This window comes from Phocoena phocoena, chromosome 14 (assembly GCF_963924675.1).
Source record: "Phocoena phocoena chromosome 14, mPhoPho1.1, whole genome shotgun sequence".
NCBI lineage: Eukaryota > Metazoa > Chordata > Mammalia > Artiodactyla > Phocoenidae > Phocoena > Phocoena phocoena.
This window is the reverse complement of record NC_089232.1, coordinates 26,367,541-26,380,118: the sequence shown is the minus strand read 5'-3', so window position 1 is coordinate 26,380,118 and position 12,578 is coordinate 26,367,541. Positions and strand designations below refer to the sequence as shown.

Below are 12,578 nucleotides of genomic sequence, written 5' to 3'. Positions count from 1 at the left end.
ACTTTTTGTATCTTGTCTGTATTTGTACGTAACGGATATCCTCTATTTTATATAAGAGCAGCATACTACACATAGTCTACAATCTGTCTTGGATAGTGATTTTCCTGGTCAATTTTGGCATACATCCATTCTATTCTCTTTAATAGCTGCATAACATTACATAATTTATATGACCAGTCCAATATTGATGGACTTTTAGTTGTTTTCAGTCTGGGGTTTTGTCTTTTGTTTTTGTCCTCTGTTACAGGTAGGCTGCAATGTGAACATCTTTATACGTGTATATAGCTATATATAAATTTCTAGACATAGAATTTCTGGAATGAAAGAGATGCAAACTTAAAAAATTGAAAAATTTTCAATAAATCTAATCTGCCTAATCAACCTTGCAAAAATATTCTATCAGGGTGGACCAACTGGGATAACAGTTACGAAAGGGTTTTCCAATGTTTAAAATTCTCTTCCCACTTCAGAAATAATTACAATAAAATGTTACTCACTGGTGACAAAAAAAAATTCTATCAACTTATACTCCACTCACAGTGAAACATTTATTGGGTTTCTATTATGTGCCTGGTATCATGCTGGAGGTTGACAGTATGGATTTACATTTTCGACAATACCAAAAAATGCCTGAGAGAGATAAGAGTGGAGCTCAGGAATAACATTTCCTCACATTATCAGGCATAGGGATCTGTACCTGTTAGAAAACCTATGAATCCTGCCACAAGTGAAACGGCAAAGAACAGCATGTTCTACAATAGGTCTGAGGGTATAATAGCATACTAAATTCCATTGTTATTTATAATAACAAGTGTTTTTTGTTAGTTTTAGTTTCTAATTTCTGAAAGTAATTTACATACACTGTTAGTAATCTTCACAACAATTTGAGCTGGGTCAACTGAGTCAGGAAGTTCAGAATTATTGAATGAATGAATGAATGAATGAGTAAAAAGACCACTAGCTTTAACATATCTGGGACAGTTATAGTCTAACCAGGTTTCAATCCACAAGCATTTATTTACAATTTTGAAAATTTCCACACAATTACAAATGGGACAAGAGTAGTAAATTACTATTTGGATAAAAAAAGATACAAGTTAGCACAACATAGTTTACAAACTTACAATTAGGCACATTCAATTTGGTGCTAAATCATAAAATATTCTTTTGCAATTTATGAAAAATATCCAATAGGCATGTAATGGCCAAAAAGTACAAATGATACAAATATCTATAGACATGACAATGTACAAATTGTGACATAAATCTATCAGAAACTAGAAAATCTATGTTGGTCCTATAGTTCCAGCTTGCTAAAAGATACAGGCTTTACGTGGGAACACAAAAAAATCCAGACCTGGCCATAACAGGGTTTCCAGAAAGTATAAAACTAGCAAAGAGTAGGCCTCTGGATGGGAGTGGGTCGAACATGAAATAAAACAATGCCTTAGTGAGTATGTAGTATGCTGGGATGGAAAATATAGGAGCAAGGGATATTTGGGGAATCAGGGAGCTAAATATTTGACACTAACAAAATCTACCAGTATCCCATAGGGCCTCAGGTACCATGCAAGGGTTTGAGGGATTCCAGTATTTAATTAAACCACAATGTGACAATGGGAAGAATTAAGGAGAGCTTCAGGGATAGATGAACTGGGGATGTTACACCAAGACACGTCTCAGTTAACCTGATGGGTTCAAAATGCAGGAAGTGGGTATACGGGACAAGACAATAACTGTAAGAATAAAGGTTTAGGTCAGAGTAGGGCCTCATGTTGCTAAGTGTTGAAATAGAGCTCTTTAGTTTCTTCCTCCTACATGTAAGATTCTTCGGAGGTTAAGATGATGTTCAACCTGCATGCTAAAGTTAAACGGCTGGAACTAGGGAGAGAAAATAAGTTACATAGGCTCAGAACCAGGAAAAGCCTAACTAAGGGTTTGCCTAAATAGAATTGAATGTTGGAACTGAATATTTTAATATGTAAACATTTTACTGATACCAAAATGTATCTTACCACACTTCCCCCAATCTCACACCACCCACCCTAACCTGCAGTAGCTATGGGTCCCTTGATTTCCATGGAAATATAGAGAAAAGAGACACTGATCTGGCTTGCAGGTATTTAGTAAGTTGGTAGCCTCACATCACATACTAGTATCATGTGAGTAGGCCATCTGAAGTAGGAAGCTTAGGGGAAAAACCTTGAAAAACACTTAAAAGCTTAAGCCACATCTCTATACTACAACACCTTTCACCATTTCTTCTCAGATAAGCATCAACCCCATCAATGAAAAAACTCATTTCTCATAATAGGAAAAACAGGCCTAAAAATTACATGTGTGTCTTTGGAGGTCCCATCTATGGGATATCTTCCTAGTACCAGAAAAGTCCCCGGAAAGATCAATCTTTGCACCCCTCCCTGAAAGCTTACCACCAAGGAAAATGACTAGATCCATAGATTTCCTCCCTCAAACCAGCTTACCTCACATATAAATCATTAGCAACTCAGCCCTGACTCACATTATCACAGTCACAAGAGTGGTTGGGGAGAAAAGCACCAACCCAGGCCAAGTTGGGCTGATGGCAGATATCTGCTCCTTACGCTTGGGTGAATAATGCGACTCACCGTAATGCCTTTTTCACAGACGCTTTTTAAAGTTTCTCCACAAAATCCAACAGGTCAAGTTCGTTCATGATGCTTCAAGATAAACAATCATCAAGAGAAAAACATGCAGTATGTCTTACAATGTTGGAGTGCTTAAAAATATGACAAGGAAATAACCATGAGAACAAAACCAGAGCATTATAAAAAAATCTGTGTTCTACAAACATACCAGTGAATGCTATTAATAAGGTACTATGAGAGAAAACAAAATGAGAAATATATGTAAGACTGTTCCCTTTAGTGTACAGAATTCATGGCTGTTGCTGCACTATCGAGCTATCTGTGACTGTCTGTTCTGGTAATACAAAATGAGGCCAAAGTGTGGCAACTTGTTTCCCACAGAAACCAAAAAATCTACATGAATCTCTTTTCTCCTGTGCCCTTTCACCTTATCTGCTCCCAGTTCTCCACGAATGTCCTCTTCCTTCTCTAATTATTCTCCTCTTCATTTTGCTTGGCCTTGCACCCAAGCATGCAAGACAGAGAATCCTAGAGGTCCAAGATTCTAGAGTGGCTGTTTGCAAGGGGGAGGAGATTACAGTAACTGCCACACTGTATATACTTCTGTGCAAAGAAAAAGGGACCGCATTCAGAATGTCTCTCACATATAAAGTAGTTGGATGGCAGGATACCTGTGTGGCCCAAGGAACTAGGGGCAGCAAATTATGGGCAAAAGAATTGCAACCAAAGGCTGGAAGAGGAAAGCTTTGCAAACAGCTGTCTCTAGCTCTTTGGTATTTGCTCCCAATGGGCAGAGTCTATTTTGAGAAGCATCAAGCACTGAAAAGAAGACTCCTGCTGCTGGAGGTTGACAGAAAGTAATATCCATGAGGGTAAGAATGCAAGATCAAGGCTTGTCCTAGAAACAATGCCCATAATGGAAAAAAAAAAAAAAGAAAGCAGAAGAGAAATGTAAGTCACAAGTCCAACCTGGCCCAGCCTAGCCCAGCTCAAGGAAGGTAGGAGTCAAGGAGATGAAACTAAAAGAGAAGAGCCTTGGACCACAACATTCTCCACAAGGTACACGCAACAAACTTCACCCTACTCTTTAACCAAGTTACAAGAAGAACTTCTTAATCCCTACTTTTTCTCCTTAAAAGCTGCTATAAGTTCACTAATTAGATATGATTTCAGAACAATGGTAATAGTTCAACTAGATGGCTCTTGCCTTCCTAAGGATATTAATTAAATAAGATATAGATGTATATAGCTCTAAGTATATGATACATAAAATATAATACTCTGCAGGATATAGGTAACTGTTAGTAAATTATATTAATGAACGTCTGTAAGAAGTGTTGCAACGATTTCCCTAATGTAAGAGCCTGGGGGAGGTAAATCTCTCTTCTAGGATTTCCTCCCCAGAGCTCAGAAATTTAGGTGTTGTTTTAGCTCTGCTACACTCTCTCCACCCATCCCCACCTTCCTGTTGGGGATCGGACTTCCCTATTGGCTATCTCATACCTTGAAACTGCCTGCCTTGTGACATCATTCTCCTACCAAGCCTACTACCACTTGGTAGAGTCTAAGGGTTTCCGTGGACTTGTCTGTAAATAAATTTGGATCATCACAAGTGACCGGTGACCAGTGACCAGTGACCAGTAACCAGTGACCTTTGTACTGGACACATGCGCCGTTCAGCTGCAGCCACTCAGACATCCTCTGGTGTTGTCTCCTCAACCCTTGTATCTGCAGTTGATGTTTCCTTTTCTTCTAGGACCATGTCAGGTAAGAAAAGAAACTTTTTAAAGTTTTTCGTTAGATTTATTTTGCCCCTAAATTTACTAGTAGATTCAAAATAGCATGGAATAATGAGGGAAAGTATTGAACTAGAAGTCTGGAGACCTAATTTCAGTTTTGACTTTGGCATTTACTATCTGTGTGACTTTGGACAAATCATTGACTGTCTCGCAAAGCCTGATTTTTTCCTTATCTGTTAGGTTAGGACACTACATTGGTTGATCACTCTGATCCCTTTTTTTCCAATATTGAGCCTTAAAGGGTACCCATGTAGAAAATGAAATCAGAGCCTTCTCAAGAGTGTTTCAACAGAAACATAGAAGAGACAGGTGACATAGAAAACTAGCAATATATAGCAAGATGTTTCATCTCTAATGGTCTCCCTCCACTAATATTTCGACTAGTTGAAAAGAGAAAATAGGGAGAGAGGATGGAGAGTACTGGGCTATAGGGAGGCAGAGTCAAACGTAAGGAAGTTTAGGATTGTTTTCATCAGCACAGGCCAACAGGAAGAAAGAGATAGGAAAAAAAATAAGAATGAAGAGGGAAAGCATAGAGGAGCTCTCAAGAAAAACGTAGTTTGCAATGGAATGTTGATGGGAACCAAAGATTTTAAATTAAAGCAGAAAGAGCATAGAGTGAATTCTGCTCAGAGCAGGGCAAAACAAAGTTGATTGTAGCAAATCCTTATTTTAACAGACTAAGAGGAAAGTAAGGACAGAACAGGGTATCACCAGGAAAGGCAGCTTACCAGAAATGTCATACTCAGTGTTTTTCTTTTATTGCCTCTCTGAATAGAGTTGGCACTTGCCAGTTTTGAATATAAACATTTTAGAAATATGTCCTGGAAATGATGCTTCCTATATACAAGAAACCAAAGTGGTTATCTAGGGGTCTGCTTTTCAATGTTTGATTCTTTCTAATTTTTAAACTATGTAGACATTTTACCAATTAAAAATTTTAAATGATATCTTCTAAATTGAATCAGAAGGACTATTTCCTTTGTGTGATATGTAGGTTCTAAGGCAAGGTTGCTTTTCATCTTTACAGTTCTTTCCTTCCTAACACAGAGAGCACATTGATCAACAGCCATCGTTCGTTTTTAGATCTTAGCTACCTAAGAAGAACAAGAAAAATTCAAGCCCCACATCTCTAATTCCACATTGAGGGAATTCGCTGGTGGTCCAGTGGTTCAGACTTGGTGCTTTCACTGCCAGGGCCATGTGGCGCGGCAAGAAAAAAAAAAAATTCCACATTTATCTAGAACAATATTGTGGAGTCCTTTTGATGTTCTTACATTTGAAAATCTTTTTTAATTGGATTCTAGTGATGATGGCTTTTTTAGGTTTTGGGATGTCATCTTCTTGGATGTTGAAGATGATTATAATCTAAGTTCTAGAATAAATACAAAAACCTTCTTGATACTTTTTAAGCTTCCTTTCTGCTTATTATATATTTCTATTCTTTGAAATATATATTTCTACCAGGCTGAATACCTGTTACTTGCTGGGTAAAAATATGAATGGGCACAATAATGACATTCTTTTACACTTATTATTTTGCTGTCTGCTTTGTACCAGTTTTCATTGAAATACTTGTCTGCATATGTTGTGGCTACGTATACATTCACACTGATTGAATTTTGTTGCTTGTTATGCATTTTTACTGATATATCTTCCCTGTATGTATGTACTGGCTAGGAATTCATTCAAAATCACCTTCTATCATGTTTTTTGGTTAATAGTATTCACTAAAATAGAGTGGGCAAAATTCACTTTCATAATATTGCATGTATGGTACAGAATGTCATTTGTTAGTAAACTCATTTTGCTTTGACACTTGCCACATACCCCAGTTTTCATAACTATGTACTTCTTTTACGTTATGTAATATGTTTTTCATGATTTTTCTTTGTCTTTCTAGAACTTATTGTATCTTCCTCCATATAAATCATACGCTATATATCAGCTTATTCATGTATTAATTATTACTGCTATTATTATTGGTGGTGCTGTTATAACCACTTTACAGATGAGTAATCAGATAACGTTTTTCTTTCCAAAAGAACTTAAGAAATTCGCTTTCGGGTAATCATTTTGAGGTGGGATGAGAAACCAGGCTTGAGAAGTGTGAAAATAACTCTTTAAATTTACCAGTTGGACTGAGCTATATGTGAACTCTAGGTAATAGCATGGGAACTGCACAAGCAAAGTAAGACACTGAAGATTACAATGCTAATAGCCGTACTGTTTTCTAACGGACAAAAAAAAATGCCTATAAATTCTATTTCTCCCGCTTTCTGGCAGTATCATGCTCAGAGTAGTGTCCTGGCAAGCAAGTCCGGATACTTAGGTTCTGAAACCTGGTAAGGATACTAACATAATGAGAGAACTTGAACAAGTCAACCCGGCCTCTCTGAGCCTCGGTTTCCTTCCTCATGAAATGAGACTGTGAAAATAGAAGTTCTCTAAGACCTCCTAGTTCTAAAATGCTTCCAGTCTAGGAAACAGCATAGAAGTCCATACTAGTGCAGGCTGAAGGGAAAGATAGGGCAGGGAGAAGGTTGCTTCCAGCCTAGAGAGCAATGTCTGAATCATACCACTTGGGTCTTCTGCCCATCTGTGTCCAAGATGGGAGCACAGGCAGCTAATACAGAAGAGTGTAAAACTGCTCAGTCCTTGCAACCATCATAACGGTCTGATTTTTGGTTTCTCAGTAAGTACTGACATTACAGGTGTCCGGATAGCAAGAACCTTAAGATAATGCTGTTCCTCAAACACAGTGAGAATGTATCAATCTCCCTGATTTTTTCATTACCCTCCTGTTCTTACAGAAAATTTCCAAAATCCATCTCTGCTTGGAACTCTGAATTCTCTGCAGCACTCTCTTCCTGGGGTGGGCAACACACCTTCCCTAACAGGAAGTGTCTGCAACTTCTCCAGAGTCTCTGCTCCTGCCGTCAGTTCGGCATCAGCTACTGGTACCTCTGTCCAGACACTCATGGGTAGCGCCTACCTTCACCAACAGTCTAGCACAACTGTGTTATCTGGAGTTACTGACCAGAGCCAGACCTCCACTTCAGCTGCTTCCTATCCAGGTGTTCTTGACTGGGACATCACAGGAAGCACTGAAAAGAATTCTCCTTCACTCATAGACTTGACTCTGGCAGTCACTGACCAGCACACAGCTGCTTCCTCCATGTTTTTGGCAGCCCAGTATGATAAAACTGCAGACACCAATAACATGGTCTCTCTATATCCATCACTTTCTGCCAGGCTTGCTCAGGGAACACCATCTCAAATTCCAGATCAGGACACAGCCTGTCACTTCCCTACCAGGAAGGAAGCCAGGTATGCTACTATAACCAAGGCACATTGGGGTCTTTATTGTATGGAGAACTTGGCTCCTGCCTGCAATCCTATGGCTCTGTGTCATACACAGGAAGTAGGGCCTTTGTGCAACCAGAAATGGTAACGGTACTAAAGGAGATTCAGCCCACAAATATCCAACCACCAGCTTCCACCTCTGGAATCTACTACCCTGTGTCTGCTCAAGCCATCACAGAAACAAGTTTTCAAGGTGAGTACAAACAGCAAGAAAGTTGAACAATGAGGTCAGCATTCAAAAATGGGGTCAAATCTACGGCTGTGAAGTGGTGCACAGACAGGTAGAATTTAGATCCTGAGCCTTTAATGACCACTACCTTCGCTCAGGGCTCTCTGGTTTTAGACTCATATAAGAACACCTAGGGCTTCCCTGGTGGTGCAGTGGTTAAGAATCCACCGGCCAATGCAGGGGACACGGGTTTGAGCCCTGGTCTGGGAAGATCCCACAGGCCGTGGAGCAACTAAGCCCATGTGCCACAACTACTGAGCCTGTATTCTAGAGCCCATGAGCCACAACTACTGAAGCCCACATGCCTAGAGCCCGTGCTCCACAGCAAGAGAAGCCACCACAATGAGAAACCCACACACCGCAACCAAGAGTAGCCCCCGCTAGCCACAACTAGAGAAAGCCCGTGCACGGCAATGAAGACCCAGTGCAGCCAAAAAAATAAATACATAAAATAAATAAATTCAAACAATAAGTAGATAAAAATAAATTAAACAAACCAAAAGAAAAGAACATGTAATGCATGGGGGAAGGTGGGAGGGACACTGTAAAGGTCACCTATGCTACATGTACAAGAACCCTGAGAGCATACTAATAGGTACCACATTTTTCACTGCTGTAGCCAATCATTCCCCCTGTACTACCACACTGTCTCACTCTCTTCCCTGATCTACTGCTAGAGTCTCTTTGGAAGATGTTTCAGAACTCTTGTTATGATAGTGACAGTTTAACTGTCCTCACTTCCTTAATTTATACCAGGATTTAAGACCTTGTGGTCCGGGATCCTGTCCAGAGCAAGCAGGCTAAGACTCTGTCTTTGTTTATATATTTCATCAGGAAGGGTCTACTCCCTCTCCTAGTTCATGGTGTGAAGTGTTCTTAGCCTCTCAGGAAAGTGGGGAGCATTGAAAGGACTCTATATGAGAATGCTAAGCTTTGTAAAACATTTCATTTTTTAAAAATAAGACTCATTTTTAATTGATTTATAACAATCTTATGAAATACAAAGAAAGCCAAGAATCAGTGACATAAAATGATCACCAGTAAGAATTACAACAGTCACCCCTTATCTCTTAGCATAGGGCACTGTCCATGATCCTTAAGAAGAGTTACTAGAAATGCCTTGCCCATCTTGCCCCTAAACACCAACACAGCAATCATGTACCTTGAAAGGTACATGATTGCTGTGTTGGTGTTTAGGGGGATCATCTCACTTACCAGGGACTGACTTCTACCTTGATTCCTTTGTAGGGATGGAGACTTCCCTGGTGATGAAAAATTCCCTGGGATTGCATCCTCCAAGCCAGACATCTCGTGTGACACAAACTCAAGAACTCCCCAAGTCCTGCAGGAGCAGAAATATTCAGATACTTGAGAGTAACCCACCACCTGAACTTGGGGACATTTCAGGGACAGCTCCAGTCCAGAGTGCCAGTAGTCTCCTGGCCCTGCCTCCAGCTCCAAGCCAGGGACAAATAGAGAGTGAGCACTTGGAGGATATTAAAACCAAGTTTTCAAAGCCTCTGGATGCCTACCAGATCCCAAGAGAAAACCAAGAGCCTCCACTACTCCCTTTAGAAATCCCTGATATTCACCAGCTCCTGGCCTGCACTGGTGTATCCCCTCAGCCAAGAGGAGCAGCCCGGTTCTGAAAATGCTGATCGGGGAAAGAACAGCCTGAGTCTTGAGGACGTAGGGACATTTGAAAATGGGATGGAATCTAGCAGTGGTTTTGCAGACGTTACTACACTGGCGGAGGATATTCGCCTTCCCCAGCTCTTTTATTCTTTGAAAGATCTTGATCAATCCAAAGGTCCCAACGTGATCAAAGCCAAAGACACCAGAGCCATTGAGGTGAATCAGGTGCAGGAAAAGCCAAGTGTCATAAAGGTTCCCTCTGCTCAACCCGGGAAGAACAAACATAAAGCCTCTGAGCCTATCAGTGGTGCTCCCAAGGCCAAAATCCAGCCAAACAATCCAGAGTGCCTGTTATGGGGAGAAGTGCTTCTATGCCATGCTGCAGTCAGTGACAGGGCTCCTGTGAACACGGCCAAGCATTCCAAAGGCAAACCTCAGAAAGCTGCATCCAGAAAGATCAGCAAAACGAAGAGCCATGGGCAGGAAAGGACCACAAGGACCAGAGGAAGGAAGAAGGCTGAAGAGAATAAGCAGACAAAGTCTGCAGAGTCAAGGCAGAGTCAAGGCAAAGTCAAGGCAGAAGAGAGGCCAACAATTCCCCAGACGAAGCGAAAGAAGCAGCAAACTGGGCTTATCCAAGAGAGCTTTAAAAAGCCTCGAACCTCCCTAGGCATGCGCATGCTGGAGTCTGTGAAGGTTTTTCATGCACTGGGGGAGGAGAATGATAAGAAAACTGGGCTCTCTTCCTGTCGGGTCTTGGGAGATTCAAGCAACCCTAAACACCCCCAGGCACCCCCAGCTATCCAGCCATGGTGGCATACCCCATGTGAGGGTAAGAGTCCTGAGAAAACTCAAGTCGAAGCCCAGAAACCAGACAGCAGAGCTGAAAAAGAGTGTCCATCTCCATCCCAGTATGAGGTGCCGCCTCCTGGGAAGGTCAAGTTGATACCTCTGCCGTTTTCTGCTTGGGACAAGCCTCAAGCTCGACCTGCTCCTGGGAGGCCACAGTCTCTGTCCTCTCATTGGCCTGCTGTGGCTGACCGTGCCCAGCTTGCTTCTACTAACTCAGCTCAACCTGCTGTAGTGAGTTCATCCCAGCCAGCTCCTGCCTCTTTGCCGGGTCCTGCCAAACCATCTCAGCCAACTATGACTAACCAACCCAACCGTGTTGGACCGACCATACCCAGCCTAGTGTCCTTCAGTCTGCTGCTGCTAGGCCTGCACCCTACAAAACTTCATCTTGCACTTCTCTCCAGCGGGAGCCTGTTCCCCCTGCTGTGACTAAGCGCCAGTCCCCACCCAAGCTCCAAACCCCATTTCTACTCCAAGACTTCAGCGAGCAACCAGTTCCATGGAGGGAACCCAATGTTCCCAAGCCAGTAATGTCAAAGCCCATCGAACACGAGCAGAGGCCAGCGCGGGAGGCCATGAAGAGACGGGCTCAACAAGAACGTTACAATGCTGCCAAATACACCTCTTTGGGGAAACTGCAATTTTTCATTGAGAGGGAAAAAGAAATGGAAATTGCTGACTACTACGGGTATGTAAAGTAAGAGCTGCTAGCAGTGTTGGTGCTGCCTTGGGGACCAGCTGCTCTTCCATATACAGATAAGATAGGTATAAATTTCTCTATTTATTTCAATATATTTTAAAACAATAAAACTGAATAAATACATGTAATAGAATTAATAGATGAGTAATAAAGCTTTTGAATCTTGAGGTGCTGCTAACTGTGGCGTGTTTTAGCTTTTTGGTTTGTTTGTTTGTTTTTGATGGGGTTGGAATCAAAGTCTGCATGAGAAAGGAAGGACTGAAAGTTGGATGGGAGAATGAAGGAAAGGGGAGGAAAGGGGTAAAAACTGAGGAAAGAGGAAGGAACTTGGCCCAGGGCTAGGAAGGCCAGAAGAGATTTATGGATTTATGAAAGGAAGCAGGAGTGAGGATGAAATGGAAGAAGTAAAAAGCAGGGTCAGAGGTCAGGGTTGAAAGAACAAAATTTGAGTAGAGTTGAAGATGACAGAAGGTGAGTCTAGGTTTACTAGGAGAAATAGAAAAACTCTCTTGGAGAGGTTGGCCTTAAGTCTCACAACCACCAGATAGGTATTTAAGAAAACAGGAGGTTCAGGACACATCTCTGAAAAGCTAGAGCTGCCTTATTCAGGTGTGATTATAGTGGGGGAATAGGAAATCTACCAGAGAGGTGGCTAGGGCTCAGAGTTATCCTAGGAGCAGCTGACGACAGGGGCAGAGCCAAGGGAACTGCTGCATCAGGAGGCCCACGAATAGGGCCTGACATGTAAATCACCATGTACTCAACACCTAAGCACCAGGGCAGCTAATGCACTCTTCAGTTAATCCTGGCAACGACAGGCAAGGCCAGTATTCCTGTGCCACTTCACTTAGAGAGGTGCAGCAAAGGGCTGAGGTCACGTCGCATGTGGAGGTACAAGGCCTCAACTGCAGGCCCAAATGCCTCCGAAGTCCTCAGTATCTGCAAGTGCCCGCAGGCGGCCAACCTGGCTTTCAGAGCACAGCATCCTGAGGTTACTGGTCGACGAGATCAAACTTCTGGACGGGCCTAAATATTACCTTGCGGGGCTTCTTCCGTTGACCAGGGCACGTGCTGCCTTCTGTAAACATCATCAACTGAAACGCACGATAAAATCCGACGGAAGCATCCACTCTCACGGGTGAGAGCGGTGGGGGCACGCACACTGGGCAACCACTCCAACAGCCACAGGACGCAGGCGCCCAGCGGTTCACGGGCTCCCTGGGAGGACTCGTGGGGCAGGTCGAGGGAGTGAGGATGGGAGAGAGCGGCAGTGGTGGGCGTCCAAAGGAATGCAGTGGGGAGAAGGGAGAGATGTAGACAGTGGATAGTGGATAGTGACCATGGGAATACTGGCAATTTTCATTTTCAAC

At 42.2% G+C, this 12,578-nt stretch overlaps 1 protein-coding gene across 1 annotated transcript; it reads left to right on the top strand.

Moving 5' to 3' along the window:
* Positions 1–4,294: 4,294 nt before the first annotated feature.
* C14H2orf78 (chromosome 14 C2orf78 homolog) lies at positions 4,295–11,209 on the top strand. Its single transcript, XM_065890801.1, is given in 6 exon segments — positions 4,295–4,394; positions 7,240–7,713; positions 7,716–7,985; positions 9,270–9,631; positions 9,633–10,809; positions 10,812–11,209. Coding segments are annotated over 6 exon segments (2,781 nt in total).
* Positions 11,210–12,578: the final 1,369 nt, after the last annotated feature.